Below are 22,609 nucleotides of genomic sequence, written 5' to 3'. Positions count from 1 at the left end.
GATATATTCACTGGAGCGTTTACAGGAAAAACTAAAATCTAACACTGAACATTTATGAAACACCGAATATTTTTTAATCGTTGTTCATTGGGGCGCAAGTGTACCTACAAGCGGTTATACAGTGCGTCAATGTCTATATCTCATGTGAAGAATACTATGTCGTCTGCGTATACATACGTATGTACATCGTATAGACATGGGGGGGGGGGGGGAGGGGACTGAGTAATATATTAAATAATATAGGCGAGTGAACAGCTCAATGAAGAAAAGCGAAGTGACTGCTTGTAAGAACTCGCAGACGACGCTCCGAAAGAACAGTAAAATTCTTTCTTAAATAAAATTCGCCTATCCATGCCACAATATAATTTGAAAAGTCGATGGTTCGTCGTGCATCTAGTTAAATGTATGCTCTACACAGTGACAAGGTTTCGAAATACCTAGAGTAACGAGCGTCTGCGACGTGCCTATGACGGCTTGCTAATTTTATTCGGCTTTCGAAATTCAAATGGGCATGCCGGAGTGGATGCCATAATGTCAACCCAATTTGGCATTTGCTTAGGAAATGTTTGTCTCCCTCATGTTTCACAAAAGAGTCATTCAATATTTCCAATTATGATAGCCAAATATTAGTTTAGTGCTATTGGTCGAATATTATCTATTTTGTAAACTTCGCCCCGATTTTTAGGAATTGTGATTACTTCAGCAAATTTTCGAGCATCTGGAATCCACTAAAGGTAACCGCCAAACAGTGTGTACAGATGGTTAACCAGTCAAGCTAAAACGTGTTGTCCCAGTGTTTATCACTGCGTTACTACCGAGGGTTCAATAAAAGAAGGCTTGGTAGGCTATGCTCGGTAGGCAGTTGGTGCTTGCACTCGGCGGCAACAGCCTGGATTTGCGCCCGGGCTGCAGGATTGGCACGGCGTAGAAAAGCTCGTTCCTGGTTCGGCTCGCGGCGTTGCTGATCGAAAGCAACCTACTCCACGGGAGTACGTATGGCACGTTACCAACCCAACAGGTGCGCGCGCATTCGGCTGCGAAGGAGAGGAACGACCTGAACGCTGGCGCAGCCAATCGCGAGCCTCTCTTTTTTACTCTAGCGCATGCGCATGCAGTTACAGCGGGAGAAGCTTTCGGCATTCAGGCCACAGACGGACGGACGGATGAATCGGCTAGCCATACACAGCTTCGCTGCAAGAATTTATAGTCCGGTCCACAACTCTTAAGAGATCTTCAAGAGACTCCGTAAAGTTATATTTAACATGTGGGCGGTTAAACCGTTGCAACCGGGAGCTGAACCAGGTAGTCGTCCCCAACATTAGTCAATTGTTCCATAAAAATCTGTATAAAATTATTCAAAGATATTTGAATAATGAAGCGACTTGTCAAGAGGGACGAAACTCTTAAGCTTCAATCATTTCGCAATTTTTTTTATTGAGTCCGTCCTTTCCCTATAAGCTGAAACCACAAATTCAACATTACATCGCCATGGAATCCAATTTCTAGTATGAAGAAAATTGAATTATTTTCGCTTCCTCTGTCCTTTTAACAAGAAATGAAAAGGTTTGCAGTCGTGTCTATGTTTCTTTCTAGCAACTGTCCGCTTAAATACACATCCATAAAGGTTATAATCGCTCCAGTTTTGGGATACTTATGAACTAGTTGCCTTTTCGATGCTGCTTTCCTTTTCCTGTAATATCAACTGTGTTTATATCTCCACCAAGGACTGTATAAACAACCAGATATTAGATTTAACTGTATGTACAGGTTTTTCGCCGACACGTTTTAAAGCGGGGCGTAAGGCCGTTGGTTCTTGCTTACCACATTCATCTCACAAAGACACGATAACACTTTGTAAGTACTTTTTAAACATATTGTTATTGATTCAGAATTTTTCTTATTTACCGTTTCATATTAGATAGCATGTGACCTCACACAAATATAAGAAAGTTACCACTGCTAGTGGCGCTATCAACAGTCAACAGAGAGGACACAGAGATGCTGGAACTGTATAATGTGTCGTCTGTAGTAGAATGTTGTCGACAGCGCACAAAAGTAACGAAGCGGGAATTTACGCACGAAAGATTGTTATCCAACTGCCAATTCCACAATCTGGTACCGAAAGAAACAGACATAAGCCCCACGATAAATTGTGGAAATTGAAATCTCCAAAGCTATTAAGTCACTTGCACAAGCCGTTATTGCGCCATCAAGAGAGCGCGTATCGTTTACACAAGATGGATAGGACGCGTTTATAATGACAATGGAGTTGCATCTAATAAAGTTTATTTGTATCGGTGGAATTTTGAACTGGGTAGCTGTAATTCGTAACAAACTTTTAGCCTTACAACAGACATAATTAAACTGCTACCTCTAGTAGTAAAATCTAGACAAAATGATCAACAGTATTTTTAATTATAACATTGTTTTGGCCTTAGCCATATTTCTTGTAAAATGATTATTCCAGGATTATAGTGAGTAATTAAACAATTTAAGTCATCTCAAGCTGAAATGGTAGAACAGCAGTTACACTGATGGAATTAAAATAAACATATCCTAAGAAAAGGGCCTCAGTGGAAACTGCCTTCTTAGGATACTTTCTTTTAATTTCACGTTTCGGTGGCTTTTACATGGCTTATAGGATGAAGGCCTCTTATGGATTCCTCATCATCGATGGAATTCATCGATCGTTATTCTCTACATTCATCATTTTTAAATCGCGACTCTTCTGACTGTCAGTCGCTATACGGACATAGGGGAATTTTAAAGCCTCGAAATAACTAGGCGTAGTGATCTGTGTCTTTCTTTACTAATCTCTAAGCCAGAAGCTGTTATCTGTAATAAAGGACCTAGTCCAATAGTTTTCACTACATTACTCCCTTTCGAAGCAATAGCTTACGAAATACAATCGCCAAGGTTCACTACTGGTCGCTCCATAGCCTTAGCCACTGCCTTTTCTGCTGCCGTTTACATGGCTGCAGTGAAGGATATGTCCGTAATAGACTGCTGATTAGCTGTAACTCCAGCCTAACCATACAGCTTCTCTTTAGGAAGTTGACGGCGTAACTCCTGGAGCAAGGTCATTTTTATTGCCAGTATCTGTGTTTCTTGGCTCCGAGCAGAATAGTTATAAAAGTCATCGGAACGATTGCGGGAAGGTTGCAGGCTCTTTGTGTGTGACGTCGCCCGCACGCGTGGCTAGGTTGCGTTGATTTGTGCCCACCAGCGGTGTGATACATCTCCAACAATTGAGTCATTGTACAGGTTGACATGCAAGGGCTCCGCTTAATATATAAAGGACCACACTGTTACTTCCGTTAGGCACATATTCCAGCGAAAGGGGCAATAGCCGATGCTTCGGCATCCGAACATATTCTAGGACTCTCGTCCATTGATATAAAGCTATTGCTCCCGTCCTGCTAGATTTTTCCCTGTTTCCTTTGGAGTTAAGCTAGCGCCGACACCTTGGCCTATAGCTCTGGTGCATGCGAGGTGAGCTGGAAGGAATGCAGTTATCGGTATTGATACGAAATATGCGCATTCAAGTAAATCTCATACACAGGACAGATTCAGCGACATACACACAATACCTTAACGGCGGAACTGTCTCATTTCAGCGATGTTCTCATAAAAAGGTGTGGCAGCATGGACGGCTTCCTCCATAGTCTGGCGGTTGTTCAGTCGCATAGAGTTTCCGTTAGTTGGAACGCATACTACAGGGATTGTTGCAAGGCTGCAGCGCAAGACATATTTCAAGGTGGAAGTGAAGCCGCCCAAGGGGACGGTCTTTTCTGATGGAGCCTTTTTACACCAGCTTACAGTGAAATGATAAGAATTATCGATGAAAATTAGACTAGAGGTATCTAAGTACCACACCTCATTAAGCGCATTTCTAGCAAAAAGAAACGTTTGTACAGTTCAGGTAAAACATCTGCGAACTCTGAAAGATGGGCAGCCTACAAACGCGCTACGCATAACTAAATAACAGCACTAAGCAAGTTAAAGATAACTTTTAAAGGACACATTTCCATCCACGCTAACTACTGATACGAAAAAGTTCTGGCGCACTATTAACCCAAAACATGACGACGCCATAACCCTTTTTGATAGCACTGATAACGCAATTCCCCCTGCCGATTTTGCATCCGTTTTAAGTAAAGTTTTTACGCGTAACTTTTCTAAACACGCTCATGTAACACGCCAAACTACACTATCCTACGACTATGTCGCAATGTACCCTTTAATAATTGAACCCGTCGGCGTGCAAAAAATAGTCGCATCATTGAAACTCTAATTTGCCCCTGGCTGGGGCTTGGTTAATGCAAAGTTTCTAAAAAAAAATTAGCACTTCTTGTTCCATTATTCTTGCAAAGATTTTCCAGCAATCTCTTGCCAAAGGACAAAGGCGGGGAAGGTGATTCCACTTTACAAAACAGGTACTAAACATTCCCCACTGAACTATCAGCCTATTTCTTTAACCAGTATACCATGCTATACTATGGAATATATTCTGTTTTCTCACATTGCCAACTTCCTAGAAGGAAACTGGGTTTCTTCTGAGTTTCCACACGGCTACCGCAAAACATATTCATGTGACACCCAACTAGTATCAGTCACGCAAAAGCTGAACCTGTTGCTTGACCAATCTTCAGTTGCAGACCAAATTTTCTTTTTAGATTTGGTAAAAGCGGTTGAAGAAGTGTGTCATAGCTTATTATTCTACAAACTACTCCAATAGAACCTTGATCCTAAAATGTTGTACTGGCTTGAGGTTTTCCTCACTAACCGTTCACAGTTTGTTTCAGCTAACGAAGTAACCTCTAATCTGAGTCCTGTTTATTTGGGTGTACCACAAGGGTCCGTGCTTGGACCCCTCCAACTTCTCCTACATATTAACGACTTACCCTCCTGTGTGTCATCTCAAATCCACCTATTTGCTGACGACTGTGTACTTTACACCGAAATAACTTGCGAGGAGGATGTAACTGGGCTTCAAGCTGACCTTAACGTCATTTTTGCATGGTGCAATTCGTGGTTAATGGTACTGAACTTTCTTCCACACTCTAAAAACTAAGGGAGTGCCGGGCACTCTCTTTGAGGGAGTAGCTGCTTGTCCCATATTTCACTCTCTTTTCGAGAGTAGATCGACCCTCTTTGAGAAAGAGTAGGTGAACTTCTCCTGACAGAGTTTTGTTACTCCACCGCAAGGGATTGCTAGTACTCTTCCGCAGAGTGATAATACTCTTCCCACAGGGAGTGCTAGTACTCTTCCGCAGAGTGCTAATACTCTCCCCGCAGGGTTAATAGTACACCGCCAGACCGAGTACTTCTACTCCCCCAAACAGAGTGCTTGTACTCCTTCAGAACAGAGTGCTAGTACTCTTCCCAATACCCTCTTAGCCAAGTCCTGGTCACGCATGCAGGCAGGAAATCAGATCAAATTAGGGCCGCTGTTTATATACTGTTCCCTAGGCGGCTCCTCAGAGACACTGGCCCGATTCCAAGCGGCCTTCAGAATAGGCGTGAGCTAAGTTATGCAGGATTTTAAAGTCATTTTTTCCTGGCTATTTGCTGCCTACCGTGAGGCGTGACTGCTCTGAAGCGGCCTATGCGTATGCGTCACGAACGCCACTGAGGAGAGAAAAAAAAGCGAATTAACACTTAATCTGCAAATATCTTCGCAAATTTCACAATCAGGAGTCCCACAATCTAATTAGAATACAATTGTCAAGGGGATCACATACTTATCAAGAATCACAATGCTCTATACATCATGTGAATTCGAACCCGCGTACACTCGCATTTGTATAACTCAGAACACACATCATAACCATTACACCACAGCGCCGCCACGCCCAGTCGTGTTCTTTTAGAGGTTATATATATACCAAACGTATTTGATGAATCGGCTGTGGTGGGTGGGGTTTCTCTGCAGTGTGCTGTGCTGTTGTGTACTGCGAAATACGTGTGCGTTTGCATCATTTCCATTCCTTGCTACGACTAACGAAGGAAGACAACGTAGACGACAACGTGAGAACTATTCACGGCTTGTCGTCACCGCAGGAAAATAACAGATGTGCCGTTCAGCTCATGATCGAGTGCTTCTCCAGTCCATGTTCTCCAAAATACGCGGTTACAAAGTATTGCGCCAACCATCCACGTATATGAATTTAATTCGCGCGTATACTGGTGAGCAACTGCGACGCCAGTACCAGGCATTTCGACGTGCCTCACGCTGCCGTGTAGGCGTTCTTTTCAAGTGCATTAGTTTAGAGTTTGGTTCAGTCCGCTGTGAGCTGTTGTCCTGCATTAGCAGCGGATCGTTAGCGTTTTGAAGCGCATGCATTCCAGCATTTGGAGACTGCTTATGCCGATAGCCGCGTCAAATGCATTGGCACGCATGTTTAAATGACAAATGTGTCCACTTGTTACGCGTGCACTGCTCGTATCCTGTGGCAGTGCTCGTTCTAAAAGCTTCGAAGACCATCTACACTCATGCGTGTGTTCAATTTATATATGCACAGGATGGACTTGCCGGCTAGTTGGTTGAGCATTTTAGAAGAAACAGCGCAACACAAGGACGACGCAAAAACATGCCACACCACGAAGCGCTGGTGTGGTTGATGCTTTTTTTCGTCCTTGTGTTTGCGCTGTTTCTTCTTCCACGATACACGCACACCACAGGTACGCGAAAGTTTAGGAGCATAAGTGGTTAACTCTGTTTTCCCCGTTTTCTCTCAGTGTCAATGGCACAGTGCGTTGCCCGGAATTGTGCACGCTTACCCCATATGCAGAAATGCATCATAACTTGAAGCCCATGCTTGACTTGATCTAAACGACGCAAGTCGTGAACGCACCAAAAGAAAGGCAGTGAGCGTCTTGGGGGACGTTCGCACCAGGCGTCGTTTATATCAAGTCAAGCATGAGCTTTGTATTAAGATACATTTCTGAATACGGGGGCTAGACATCTGCTTCTTCCAGAAAATGTCGAAGAAACGCCCGCCAAAACCAGGCACATTCGTAAACTTAACTAGGCAATACGAAGCTCCAAAGAAAAAAAGAAGAGTGGTATTAAAAGCTTTCAGTATTTTTCTTTACTCCAAAATAGTTGCGCTCTCGTGGCTTCACTGTACAGAGATAGTGCAGCGTTAGCTAGAAAGCATGAATTTCCTAACTCCATGCCAAAATAAGCTTGTAAAATTATTTAGGTAATAGAATCCAGGGTTTGTAGCGATCCTTGAAAATCCTTTATTTCTAAAATGCCATTTTCAAGGCATTGAAAACCCTTGAATTTTTAGAAGTACTGGAAAGTCCTTAAACTTGTACACTTGGTTAGACTTAGCAGACATTGCCAAGTGCTTTTTTCCCCTTCTGTGACACTCTTTCGCATGTCACAGAAAATTGTCTCTGGAGGTAATAGAAGGAAAGCGACATCCTTAAAGTTGAAGTTACAAAGGCGCTGCAGATACCAGTTTTATGCACATGGAACCGGCGACAAATGTGCTTGGAGGAGCAGAAGCAGGAAGCTCAACAGTTGAGGCATTCGAAGAGAAGCCGTGAAGATTAAATTGAGAGCGACAGACACAATAAAAAGAAATTAGAAATGACTATTGCTTATTTGATGGTGAAAAAAGCCGAGGCAACAGATGACATCACATACACTGTCAAACCAAACAGTATTCAAAAACTGCAAATGTTGCAGGTCCAAGTAAATTGTGCTATTGCAGAAAAACTTTGAGCGCTTTCTTGAAATGCTTCCTTGTGTGCGTTTAGTGGTGGGCGGTGAAAGGCAAATTAGCAGTCTTTCAAATGTTTGAAATCACTGAAATGCGATTTGTTTTGTTTTCTTTTGTTTGCATTAAAGTTAACGGTGTTCTTGAACAAGTTATTGCCTGTCCAAACTACTACACATTGCACGAGGTTCTTGAAGTTACTGTGTCGGGGCCTCGAAAGTCCTTGAAAAACATTGAATTTTTTTCTTCAAGATTGCTACGAACCCAGTAGAACTGTCATGGAGTAAAAACCTTGGCTGAACAGGGGCTTATACACAGAGCACAGGAAGACTAGAAATGCAGTAGTAGGCATGGAGGGTCCTGAAAAAAATGTGCCACATCCGCTCGTCTGCCTTATGTTTCTGCACCGACTTTCGCATTTTTAATAGAAGTGCACTTTCTGTTCTACTCCAATAAACGCAACATTACGAACTCCAGTGTGGGGCAGTCCTTCAGCCAGTGCAGAACTTTTTCTGTACATCCGAGTCAGCTCTGTCATTTTTCCAGCATTGTAGCACAAGATTTGTTAAACTGGTTTAGCAGAATATGAGCAGTATACTCTTAAATTAGCTGTTTATTTGTATGCACAAGTTCAGGTCCTCAGTTTGGTTGCATGACAAATTGCCATACCTCAATAGATACAAGAAACAATTTTATTACAGTTTAATAAAATCCAAACAGTAATAATCACAACAATATAATGACATACATTTCTTTTGGTAAGTATACAGCCCATGTCTTGGCAGTGTATAAATTCAACTATACACCGCAAGTACTGTGTCCTGACCACTATTATTCACGTGCAAAACCATCACAGCAATTCAACAAATATCACAGTAATTAGTGACATACACTTTGTAACTGCTTTACATGAGCATAATGTATACAAATGGTCCCTGTGTACCTACACATGACTAGTGCCACCCGAGTACTATTACTCACAGGTGTAAAACCAACAAAGCAGTTCTTTAAAGAATATCACAATGCTTAGTGACATACATTTTCTAACTAGCCTATATAAGCTTTATACAAACATGAGAACATACACAAAGCTAGCAGTGCACCCGCATAGAAGTGCGGCCATCTGAACACGATTATTTGGAAGTGTAAGCTCAACAGAACAGTTCGTTATAGTGACGCACATTTTGTAACTGCTTTATACAAGCTTAGTGCAAGCACAAGAATGCAGAAAAATATAAATTAAAAACTTGCTCTATGCATACACAAACAGATCAACACAAATGGTAAACACCGCTTTGAAGACAAATGTGACTGTGGCAAAGCGCAGTGCTGTGCCGGTTGAAATTGCCACCCACAAAAGTATTGAGCAATGCTTAAACCACAGGCAATAAAGCGCTGAAAGACTGCGTCTCTAACGTAACTATTTTAATTCAAATTTCTTGAATATAGGGCTCTCTTGCAGATAAGGCATCTGATCCAACTGACCCGATTTTACACCTGCTACATGCATACAATGCACTCAGATATAACTGGTGATAATAACTATAAAAGGCATTTAAAAACTTGATAGTATGATGAAGATGCATGACTAGAAAAGTTCTGTCCCCCTCGTACTTGTTAAAAAGGTGTAAGTACGACACATGTTCTTTTTTTCCTCAATTTTTGCATTAATGGACAGCCGGGAACCTCGAACCGACACAAAAAAGATACTGCTATGTTAATAGTGTTATGAATAATTTTTTGTGAAAGCTTTTTTACAGACAAGTTGCAGTCTCGTTTCTGGAGGTTGAGCTGTATATTGCAAAATAACTTGAAAAGTGGTCACACGGGAGCATGACACTATATCATAATGTTAGTTCCAGTTGACTCTCTTGCCCTACAAGTCGCTGCTCACTGTGGCCAGTGATGCAACAGCAGTGTCTGTGTGATTTTCATCGCACTTCTGTCCTATGCCATTCTTACCAGAGTTGGCGGCACATAGATACCCAAATTTCGATAGTGTTGCTTTCTCAGGTGGTTGCTTTTGATTTGCTCAATATCAGTTGGCACTTCAGCTGCATCAAACTTTTTTACCTCTTCAACAACATCAACAACAATCTTATGACACCTGTGTTGTCCTTCTAGTTGCCTACAAAGACCAGTCAATCTAGCAACAACACTGACAGTCTCTACTATCTTGTAATGGGAGAGAGGTGTGTCCCACCATGTGTTCCACATTGTTGTCACTATGTGGGCTGGCTGGGGAGGCAACAACTGTAATATGTTTGCATTTGCATATATTAAAGTGATGCTTGTACTGTGTTATAACACCTAACTTAGTCTTGCAGTTGCTGCACAATAACACTGGCTCACAGTCGTGGTGAAAAGCTTTTGTATGTTGAGCAAATGAGTTGTATCCACTACAAAAAAAGTCAGTGATAGCACACATGTTGCTCTACCAGGCCTGGTGTGGTTCCTTCTGACACTGCTGCTGATGCTGACGCGCTGCTGCTTGCCTCGTACACTGTTGCAGCTGCAGTAGACATGGCAGTCTGTATCTGTTGCTGCCGTGTCATCTGTCATGGTAACTTCCAAGTGGTATCGGGCTCACTTCTGCAACAGAGCTGTTGTTTGCCCCTTGAGGGCTCTCATGATCAGGGCCAATAATTTTGTAGGCATTGTCTCCTGCATCGAAGAATCAATAAGAACAGCATGAATTAATAAACATAGCTCTAAAAAGTACGGACATCAAGACTTAACCATAAGCTTTGCACATAAGTGACCGGGCTTAATGAATAATACTTGCAGGAGGAGTTACACAATTGTTTGTGTATATTACAGTAAAGCCTCATCAGAAGATATTCAAGAGGCACGGGAAACATGTCTCTCGAAACCAAAAATTTTGAGACACTGAGGAGCCAGACTAGATCACTTTATTATGCATCACCACTAAAGTATGTTTTGATAGTATATCTGAAGGAATAAATGCTCAGGGTGGCTTAAAGGGCCCCTAAACCACTTCTCGACATTTTTTGAACATTTCAAGTAAACACACGTATCGAAATCAGAATGCCGTCACGATCGACGAAGCCAAATGCCAGAGTACGTAGCACTGCCGGAGCACCACAATAGGAAGAAAATGACCCCGTGCGCCTCTCTGGACCTATCCTGCACCCTCCAGTTTGTCCTGACGTCACCAGGCTGTCTCTGATGATGTCACCAGTTTCCGGTGCTGTCGATTGGTCGAACGAAAGTGTACAACTGCCGGCAAGGCCTGCAAGCAAATACACACACTCCTTCCTCGTCGCGTTGCGCGCGATGCCATTGTGGGCAGCCAATGGGGGCAAAGCACAGAAATGCCAACAGAAGGGTCTCCCTATGAGGCTCTTCAACATGAGTCACCATACAGTTCCGTTGTATTAGTGCCACCCCTCGCACGACGACGGGCCAGCGCGGCAGCAACAGAGCTCGTTGGTGTTGGCCTGTCCCGCAACATTTGGAGGTGTACTAGGCAAGGAAAAGACGATACTGTCCATATGGCGTGTACCAGATGAAAGAGTAAAATGAGTGGGGACTACTTTTCGATAATCAAACACACGTAGCTCCACTATTACTGCACCCTTTCGAAAAATTCTCGTGGCTACCTGTTCATTGCCTTATTGTGTAGAACTGCAACACCGCAACTAAATTTCAACCTCGGTGGTTTAGGGGCCCTTTAAAGAAGACATTCACAGCTTTTTAGTGACTGTAGATTGTGTTAGCTTCCTTCCCAACTTCTGGAATTTATAAACACTTCACTTTGCAAGCCTTGTTGCTCGCAGTACCATTGAAGTGCTCTTAGACGCTCGTCAGCTTCAACTGCCGACACTTTCTGCCCTGCACTGTCCTCGTAGCCCTCCTTTTCTGGTTCATGCTAAAAGAGACATGCGCGATTGACTTGTGTAAGGATTGCGTGATCTTTACGCCCTTCGGAGCACACAAGGTGCACAAAGTGAATGTGTCTGGGTTGTGTCCCTTCGAAGTAGTGAATACTTAAAAAGTCATCCTTAGCAACAAAGGTGTCTCATGTATATAGTATTGTTAGTGTTAACATTGGAAAACCAACCAAACCATTTTCAGATGTCTCTTACAACCAAGTGCATCTTGTAATGAGATTCTACTGTACTGAATATTTTTCAACTATGGATCATCTGCATGTACATATAGTCACAAAGACATGTTGTGTGGAATGGCGAATCGGGAAACAGTTCGTACTCTTACTTTTTGTCCCTAACATAAGCAGCTGATAACAATATGATAAAAAAGCAGGCAATGAGGCTAGAATGGAACATAATCCTTCAGCTCTAAACAGTTTTTTGGGCCCACATCATTCCCTCATATGACATAAGGAAACAACTTGATTGCAGTAATGGCTGCATGTGATCTGAGTTGATTGAAACAAACTATACGTAAGGTTGTCCTGTATGTAATTTTATTAGAGTGCTTTTTAGATGTCCTGCTGGTGATCCTGGCTGCGTGATGCTTCTCATGCTTTTTGGCACGATTCCTTTTTTTCCACTCCACTTTTTTTTCAGATTTTCTCCCCTTTCCCTTCCCCCTTGTGTAAAATAGCACACTTGAAGTATCAAATCTGTTGAACTAACGTGTGTATCAAACCTGTTAACATGTGTGCTTCTCTGTGGTCTGTGTTGTATTTTTGCGCTGCAAAATTCAATTCAAGATGAAAGATGGAACGTCCCTGCCTTTAGTTTAATTGTGTGTGTGTGTGTGTGTGTGTATATGTCTCTCTCATGTTTTGAAATATATGTACATTCAGGAGTGCCTGCATGCCCTTCTCTCCTGCTCCAGTGACGAAAAGAAGAGCCTGTTTATGTACCATAGTAAAAAATTCAAAGGTTTTCGCTGTGCCCATTACATCCCTTATCATATGGATCTGTCACAATGCAGAGTAGCAGTGGTCCATAATACTAGCCCATCCCAACATAATTATAAATTAATACATACCGACATGCTGCGAAACAGCTGTTGCAAAGCCGCTGGTGAAGGCAATTTCCGCAGCACTGCAGTGGTACAGCCGAGTTCCACCTGTATAGTGACAAATCCATATGCGTGTTAGCAACTCAGTAGTTGCTGATGGTTTCATAAGCTTTACACTACACAATAAAGTAATCTAGACAACTTTGTTGGAACAAATGCAGATAATTAGGACACCACTTAAACACTAACGCGATTAATTGCCCCCAATCTCTCACTCACTAAGGGATAATACTACTGAAACATCGGTGGAGAGCTCAGATTAACACAGCCCATAAAGGACAAGCGGTCTTTGAGGAAAACAGCTATAACAGCGGTTAGTTTTCTTGATCATTTTATGTGGTAGCTTTGATTTAAATGTCATGCAGTACTATAAAATACGAAGTGCCGCATTTCTAGCAGCAGAAGGCGTCGTCAGGCTCATGGTACAACAGATTTTTGCACTGTTTGTCAGTGAGCCGACACATACAAAGAAAACCGAATTCACACATACATATACAGTGTCAAGTGCACTTCTCCTTCTGAAAACGCAGCCACCAGTTCCAATGTTGCTGAAAGGAAAGGTTATATAAAGTGCGAGACTGCATGGAACTGCCACTTATGACTGTAAATGTATGGTCTGCTGATTGCAGAGGTAGTCACATGCTATTTCTAGTCTCTTTTAGAAGCATTACTAAAGAATAAATTAAAATCTATTCATAAATCACGAATTTCATGCATCCACAGTTTGGCTAAATAACCTGTGAGAAAAAGACATGTTTACCTGGAATAGCAACCTTTTTCCTGCTGCAAAACTTTCCTTCAAATTAATGAAATAACTTTACAGCGTCATAATGCGTTTCTCGCAACTACTTGCCGGCAGTGGCGAGTTAGTGTTTATATCCGACTCATTAGGCGACAATACTGCCTAACACAAATGCTTCACGAACACGAGAGCACGTCCCTCGCAGAGAATAGCAACCATATATGCCTCTGTGAGACATGATCGCACCTTTGTGGTCAGAATGTACATTAGAACGACATCACCATCTCATTAAAAAAAAAAGCCTCCGTACAAGGCAGCCGCCAACTGCATAATGTGAAATTGCAACTGATGTCCACTTACTGGTGGCCTGTGTTTGAGTCACTTTTGGCAGTTGACTGGGTGCTGAGAAATGCACGTCCTGGGTTGTCCCTGCAAAATATACAGGGTTATGTCAAATGTTGCAAATATATATATGCCGGCATTTCATCAGTCGCAAAACAAACGAGTAAACTAATAAACAACTGTAATGTAAACAGAGTACACATCATAAGATAGGCTGTCAACTGTTAATGCATTACGCAAAAAACCTAATGCATAGGAAAGACTATATATATACACACGAAGCTGACACACAATTTAATTCGCTCTAGGTTTTTCCGTGCAGTATATTCAAATTATTATGTCTCGTGGTTAGAGCAAAATTAGTGTAAATTACGAACTATATTATCTACCCTGGAAACTTTTCTTCAATGTGCACCTGTGCGCGCTTCGAACGAGTAGCGTTGTAAAATTTACGTACATGGCATTTAACATAGTTGCTGAACACGGATTTCCTTTGCCCTGTGTCGTGTACAGTGAGCTACATATATCTGCCCCCCCCTTTTTTTTTGTACTAGCCATACTGCGTGCCACTGCAACTATACGCACGTCAATAAACCTTACGACACAGAAATAAAAAAAAGCGCCAATCACCCATGCTTGCATGTTGTAGTGGGCCTAACCTAACCAAGCATGGGCTGTTGCTTTTTATAGTAAACACAGGCACCGTGCTCATTGCAAGTATGTATCATGTCGCTAAGCAAATATGCAATTTCATTGTACCACTACTTTTTTATCACATGGATATATCTGTTGAGAGGCAAGACAAAAAGCAGTCACTTCTCAGAACTAATCAGCTTTCTTAAAACACATTTTTAACTTTTCAATGACACTTGCTGCTATGTGTTTGTCTCCAGAGAGCATACTTGATTTGACTTTCCAATCAAAGACATTACATAAATATGCCATGTTAAGATGACTGCCTGGAGCACGTGAGAATTTTCATCTTCGTGTAACATACTGTATCTTGATTTTGTTGACATTTGGTCAAATGGTACACCCAATATACCCACATACTAGTTTTCTTGTCCAAATAACATGCCAATGTATTTTGATTTTTTGGCATTGGCTCCTCTGCACTACGTGAAGTCACGCTGCACTGGCTCTTTCACATCCTCGTGTCCTTGCAGCTGCCTTCTTGCGTTATATAAAGCGGGTGCCTGAAAAATATCGTATGCAAAAGTCAACACAAGGGCATGGTGCAAAAAACATCAAGACAGTCAAGGCCACGGCAATGAAAAAGTCTTAGCTCTTAGTCTTCCTAGTGAAATGCATGCAAAACATCCAAATGACTGCAACAGTCAACTGCTAAACTAACTTCAATTTTTAGATTTAAGCAAAAAAACAAATAAACCACAGTTCATCCTTGTTTTTCATGAATGTTAGAATACTCCTGCTAATGAATAGAATATTGGTCATTTTCAGACGTCATAGGTCTGTCATGAGTCTGGTGTATCGCAAACCCCACTTGTGACACATCCTAAGCACGTGCCCAGTGTGGCCCCCCCCCCCCCCCCCCCGCACCATCCCTGGTTGCGCCACTGCTGAAGCCATAATTTGAGGATTATAGCTGCAAACATGATGCTCAGTAGGGATGAAAATATTGTCCTTCAGCTCAATGGATATATGGATGTGCCTATAAAAAAGGGCAACAAGGCTTGTTATGGCAAGCTTACCCACATTTCAATACTAACAAGTTCACTGCGGCCTGCATCTAAGCTTACTAAAAGGCATGAACTTATTTTCATGCATGAGGTGCGCAGTGGAGTTCATTTTTGACAGACCCGACTACTGCTGCAGTTTGAAATCTAGCATTTCAGATTCTTGTAGGCATGTAAAAGTTGCAGTTAAACCGCAATTATTAGTTTATTACACCAACCTATTGTTCTGTATACGACAGACTGGTAACACGGAATTAAAGCAACATTTTATTTTGATATTTTTTCTCTACTAAAAATATTCAAGCGATAAACATATCTTGATCTGCCATGCTATAGCAAAATGCACACATTACGCTTGTAACCCCCAGAGGAAGGCTAATTTAGCTGTTCATATGACATAACTCTGACACGCCAACTCATATTAGCAAATGCACAGGCATGTCCAAAACAATAAGCGTATGCAAAGCGCCCCTGCAATTGTAATTCCACACAGCAGCCGTTATATTCGATGCCGATGCGTAACTAGCTGCTCGACAATTCACCGAGTTCGTAGACATAAGCATCCTTTCAGTTTCGCACCGTGCACGAAAACCGCAACAGGAGACAGAACCAGACCTATAATCACACCATTTCAACATGAGCAAAAACAGTTCAGTCTTAGGGATAAACACTGTGAGAGCGATTTAGTGCGCGACGGCGACGAGCGACAAAACGGGCCGTCGCTTGAACAGATGGCTCGGTTCTCGAAATCTAGAAATCGTCGCTCGTCGCCCAGAAGTGCTATGAGCGACTAGCCAATAGCGCGAAGCCGGAACTGGATGTACATACATCGCTCAAATACTACCGATTGTCGCGCGGAACGAGCAAATGATTCAATTTTTATACGTGCAAGGATAAGAACGTACTGCAAGACCTCCGGAAATATGTTATGCTACTTTTTATAGTAAAATACATCAACGTAAATTACTAAAGCACGCGTCACGCGTGACTGCAGCCCTCATGCCGGCAACACCGGGGAGGCGTCGCTCAAAATCGTCGCTCGCACGGAGTACGACTTGTAGGCGACGAGCGAACGCGACAGCCATCTCCGTCGCGTCGCTTGTAGCTGCCGCGCGCAAGATCGCTTCTATGGGGTTTATACTTTTTTCAGCATAAAACATGGATTCCTCATGCGTTTTCAGTAAGTTCAAGATAACGCGCCCAACTGACCTCTTGCAGCATGCAGCTGAATGCCTGCGGCAAAGTTTCTAACTAGCACTGGTGCTGCACGTAACTTCAGTGGTCGCAGATTCCATCGCAAGCATGCTGCCAGCAAAATGACGCCTTCTATTATGTGATTCCTTAGTTCAACAGCGTTCCGTACACAGTAGACTGCCAAACTGAATAAATTCAAACACACAAAACGCACGCTTATCACGCTCCGCATAGGCTCGGAATCACGGGCTGGTGAACTAACCATTTTAAGCGTCCTCTCGCCTGGCGTCTTATTGAACATACCATAGTTCTGGCAGCGTTTGCGATTTTTAAAGCTCTTACGGACAACGGCAAAGTGATAAAATCACATGCAGTTATCGCGACGACTGGCTTTTTCGATTGACATCGAGAGACACAGCGCGTATGCCTAGTCCTTTGTCAACCGCGTCGGCTAAGCGCAGCGACGACTTCCTGGCGATAGAATGACATATACGGACAATGTGCACCTAAGTTAGAATTCACTTACCGTGGAGGATTTGCTGTTATATCCAAGGCATGACGAACGACTGTCGTGTTTTCGTGGCGGCGCGAGATGGCTGACATACGATCTCCCTTGGCTGGCCTTTGCTGCTGCTGTGCTGCTCGGCGGAGGGATCAGCTTTCTCCCGTGCTGTGTCGTTCCGCGATCTTGAGCGCGCACGCGCGCGGTGGAGCAACTCCGAGTGAAAAAGTAGAGCGCTCGCTACGCGTTCCTTTGAACTGCGGCGGCCTGTTCTCTTAGAAGCAAAACGATGTGTTCTTTGCTCAGCGTGCATGAATGATACATTGCCATGTTCGGGGCCAGCCACCTACAGTTGAAGCAGAAGATTACGCTACGTTTTGTTTTCTATTGCCGCAAGAGTCTCTCTTTTCTATTGTCGCAAGAGTCTTTTCACTCTCTCTCTCTGAAGGGGAGAGTGAAAAGCACATTTCACTCTCTCCTTGGTGACAGAGTGAACAATGCATTTCACTCTCCTCGACATTTTGCGAGAGTAAAACGACGCTTTGAAGAGTGAACCGGCAGCTTCACTCCTGCGATACCCTTCCTAGTTTTTAGAGTGCATGTACAATATTTTCTTGGGTGCACTGCTGGCTTTTCGAGTTAAAAGACACTTTGAGATACTACTAAACAGTATGCGTTGCAATGTTTCGACATGAAACAAGGCCTATTATACATTACGTCTTGTATATTTACTCCGTACAAGTAATTATACAAATATATAAAATTAGATTCTTCCATTGGATGTCTTTAGTAAGTCATAAAGTAAAAAAAAATATTTATTGTTGTGATGAAAGGATATGATTCCATACAATATTGTTAGTTTGGAATTTAGGTTTGCTACAAAATTATTCTGTACGTGGGATGTTTATATGCATTTGTCTGGACAACGTTACAGAACGCGGCATTTGCACCAATCGGCTCACTAGAAAATAACCTCCTATGTCACACTACTGCTAAAATGACAGATTTACTGAGCGAACATATGTTACACATTTGCAAAGCCATCTGTAAGCACAGTGTTTGTGTTTAGTATATATAAGTCCTTTCTTTCGTTCAATTTTCAGAAAAGCTATTTGGTTCTCAAATAATGTTTGATGTAAACGTAAATGACTTAAGAAAAAGCATGCATGATGAAGCATGAATGTTAGGTATGAGTACTGCCTTTCAGCACACCACTGGAAAGAGATTTTATGAAAGGTAGGAACAGAAACTTCTATTCATCAAAACCACTTTGTTATGTGTCTTCCTACCAGGTGCAGGATTGGTACACATTCATTATTCATTAAACTACTATAATTTGAAGCTACTTGTTTTCCAAAACTTCATGTTAGCCAGCCTCGCGGAAGTGGGACACTTGGATAAAGCAAGCGTAATATGCATAGCGCTGTTTGTCTACCATCATTTAGTTATTTTCCATGGAACTCCTGCTTTTGCCAGAGAAAACATTGGCCATAGAAATTCCCGTTCCTGCCGTAAAGGTTGAATTGTAGGGAATATAAGCCATAAAATTTTATTGTGTATTGGCACACCCTGCAAATATATACGTAACACACACACACGCACACACACACACACGCTCGAGGTATCATCATTTCATAAAGCAGCGTTGTCATGTATCCTGAAAGTTTACAAGCAAATGCGTAAATTCATCGTCAATGAATCTTCTGTATTTAGGCATACTATGTCATAATTCAGCATATGTTTTCTGTGATAAGTTCGAGGCATAGCTCTCATGCAATGGTTTTTATTGTAATGTTTCGGGTCTTTGAAATCAACAGCTTGCCACTCTCTCTTCCTAACACCGCATTCATTTATTGAAGTTTTCCCACGCTATGAATACCTCTCTTCAATTTCTTTTGCCTAGCAGCTTCATCAAATCTGGTGGACTTGCATGCACTCTACACTATCCTGACTAAATGTGTCCCCTCGTCACCTGATCGAGATATTTAAATAGTGTCTTTGTCTACACTATAGAACTGCGGAATACTTGGTAATGGTCGTGCTTTAATTGTCACGATGCTGAATTTTTCAATATTGTTTACGCTAACCACTGAATCTTTCATTGCATGTTGTTTTATTTTTGTTTTCGCGTTTTTATTCTTTGGTAAGTTTGCATTCTATACTCCCTGTTCCTGCAATAGCTGTTTGGGGCTAAAGTATATCGAAATAAATGAAGTAAATAAGTTTAAGTCCGATGGCTGTGCCGACTGAACGCAGCCGATTTAGGATTTAGACAAACTTAATTGCACACAAACCAGAAAAAACTATAAACAGAGGCAGGTGTGTAAAAGCGAAGTTTACATCACAACGTACTAGCATGTACGTCAGGCATCATCCACTGTGCAGTGATGTGCACACCTAGTAACACTAGACTATACTGTGGTGTGCACACAAAAACACACCAAGCCACACTGTTGTGCACATCAGAAAACACCAGACCGTTCTGGTGTATTCACGAAAGAAACCAAACTGGTCTGGTATATTCTTCAACTGGGATGCTTAAACAATTACGATATGAACTGAGCTGAAGTTCGCTCGCGGCAGGGAAATGCCATGACGTTCTGGAGAGTTTCTTATATTTAAATTCTAGAGAAAAATAGGATTAACGATGCAGCCGCAGGAGTCAATATTCTTGCTTTATGAAACTTGAAACGCATCACGCAAATCGTTACTATCTGCAGTTTTAGGAATTTGACTAGCTCGCATTTTGAGATCACGAGGGTGTTCTGCAGGCGACTAAATCAACGACGCAAATCATCTTGCAAATATGGTGTCGCAAGGCCTAAGGAACAGGCAATAACGAAAAGATGTCCGCACTAAAAATCTTTGGCTTAAGGAACTTGGACCCGTAGCAAAAAACAAAATCGGCGTTCATCATTCAGACAAGCGCACTAGATGGCGCATTGAGAGTGAAGCAATTCTTCAACCGCCGGTACCAGTAAACAACGTAGAATGTTTTCTATCACGTGCCGCTTAGCACAGATAATGTTCGTGAAGCATCGGGAGTCCCGAGGCGAAAGAGCTCCAATTGACGGTTATAACAGCGCAGATTCGATGACGCACTAATCAGACTGCTGTGCCCAGCGTTGAAGCTTGGCGTAGCGGTTAGGCCTGGGATCCTCTAGACACGTTGATTATTAGTACGTGCGGGCATAGGAGAGATGGAATGAAGGTTTATTTTACATCATTTACTCTGCCTACAGATAGGAAAGCCAACTCGATGCAGGAGCATTTGAAATATCGCAGGTCCCATCAGGACACGTCAGCATTCCCACTGTATCAAAGCATCCACATTTAAAACAGTCGTCTTCCCTAGGGAACCAGATTATATAACACCAGGTCTGTATCTCAACCAATAATATTTGCCGAACCCATTCTTCAGTTTGTGAGCTTTTACTGGCTGCGAGCCTGCAGCGACCCTTCACGGTTGCTACCGCGTCTACAGAATCCGGAGGTTGTTGAGGCATTGAGCAGAGGTTCTTCGTTGTCCCGTCACCGCGCCATTGCGGTGTCGACGTTTGGACGGGCCCTGATGAACGAGAGGTGGCTCGTGTAAAGCACCTAAGCAATGGCTTTTGCCGTGTTGAGCCGCAAAAGCATGTAATGCAAGAAACCGCGCTTCCAATAATAAAACAGCTTTGCAAAGTTTGCGCGAGTATCATGACCCCAAATTGATTGAGACGAGTCACTTGACTTAGCATTTCCTAATATTTTTATTAGTGCAGGGATCAATTTAAATTATGTCCACTTCTGCAAGTAATCATATGTCCTGGGCTATTAGAAATCATCCTGCAACCTGCAAAGAGAAGCAGATAAATCTGGTAAGATTTAATATTTCGAAGTGCTATTATATATTGTCATAGAACTGAACTATTTGCAGTTCCTATTTGAAATAACCAAGTGATAAATAAAAAACTATTAAAATTGCCGCGCTAGCTAACACACCCATGGTGTTATGCATGAACAACAATAACAACAGTATGAAAGCACATCTTCGCATTACTTGTGCGATGCTTTTACATCCCATATGATAATAGTTATCTGTTCGTCACCTCTCACTTTGAATTGTTTGCTCTTGCTTTATTTCAATTTGGAGCTACAAATAATTTCACCTATGCTGTACTTCGCTTCAGTGTGTGATGGATTCATAGGTTTTGACATCGGGCTGCTTGGCTCCCTGTATGTTTATTCACATTTTACATTCATATACAGGGTGTCACACATAATTAAAACCAAGAATTTGTGAATGAAAGGCGTGTCAGAAGCGAATTGATCTCAACGCATACTATTCGCAACATCCTATGTAACTCAGAGAATTTTTTGTTTTCCTCTTGCCTAACTAACTAGGTTTGATTACCGAACTTTTTCATTATTGACTGAGGACCCAAGTGTGATATGCAGAATTGCAGAGCATCTTCAGCAACCACCGATCGAGTTTACATTACGGTACGTCCTTAGTTGTCTTTTTTCCGGGTTGCAAAGAAGGCCCGTGAAATATGAATAAAGCCGCGTGACGGACCGTTTGCGTGGTGGTATTGTGCTGCTCTAAAGCGTGCGTTCGGTGAACAAGGTCGACTGCATTCAGACTGGCAGCGAGGACGAGCAGGGCACTCTTTATCTCAACGGCAGCGGTCTGCAAGCGGCATGCATTTTCGCATCACATATATTATATATAAATATATATATATTCACATTACCTCACAGGCCCATTGCATGGCATTGAGTAAGGGGGAAACAGGAATTACATGAAAAAACAGCACAGTGCAACTTCCTTATACAATCACCATCATCATCTGCTTGGCTACGCCCACTGCGGGGCAAAGGCATCCCCATACTTCTCGAACTACCCCGGTCATCTGCTAATTGCAGCCGTGTTGTCCCTGCAAACCTCTTAATCTCACCCGCCCACCTAACTTTCTGCCACCCCCTTCCACGCTTCCCTTCTCTTGGATTCCACTCTGTAACCCCTAATACTCAACGGTTATGCTGCCTCTCATTACATGCCCTGCTCATGTCCATTTCTTTTTATTGTTTTCAACTAAGATGTCATTAACTCGAGCTTGTTCCCTCACCTAATCTGCTCTTTTCTTATTCCTTAACGTTACACCCATAATTCTTCTTTCCACAGCTCGTTGGGTCGTCCTCAATTTAAGTAGAACCCTTTTCGTAAGCCTCCAGGTTTCTGCCCCATAGGTGAATACTGGTAAGACACAGCTATTATACACTTTTCTCTTGAGGGATAATGGCAACCTGCTATTCATGATCTGAGAATACCTGCCAAAGGCACCCCAGCCCATTCTTATTCTTCTGATTATTTCCTTCTCGTGATCTGGATCCGCCGTCA

At 42.4% G+C, this 22,609-nt stretch overlaps 1 protein-coding gene across 1 annotated transcript; it reads right to left on the bottom strand.

Moving 5' to 3' along the window:
• Positions 1 to 8,411: 8,411 nt before the first annotated feature.
• On the bottom strand, positions 8,412 to 17,339 carry LOC129384629 (uncharacterized). Its single transcript, XM_072288077.1, has 5 exons — positions 17,251 to 17,339; positions 14,887 to 15,029; positions 13,852 to 13,920; positions 12,717 to 12,797; positions 8,412 to 10,397 (listed from the first exon to the last, which is right to left on the bottom strand). The coding sequence occupies exons 2-5, from the start codon at positions 14,933 to 14,935 to the stop codon at positions 10,285 to 10,287; spliced, it is 312 nt and encodes a 103-aa protein (XP_072144178.1). The 5' UTR covers positions 14,936 to 15,029; positions 17,251 to 17,339; the 3' UTR covers positions 8,412 to 10,284.
• Between the last annotated feature and the right edge of the window lie 5,270 nt (positions 17,340 to 22,609).

Source organism: Dermacentor andersoni, chromosome 5 (assembly GCF_023375885.2).
Source record: "Dermacentor andersoni chromosome 5, qqDerAnde1_hic_scaffold, whole genome shotgun sequence".
In the NCBI taxonomy this organism is placed as follows: Eukaryota; Metazoa; Arthropoda; class Arachnida; order Ixodida; family Ixodidae; genus Dermacentor; species Dermacentor andersoni.
Note: the sequence above shows the minus strand (reverse complement) of the source record. Positions and strands in the feature narration are given on the sequence as shown.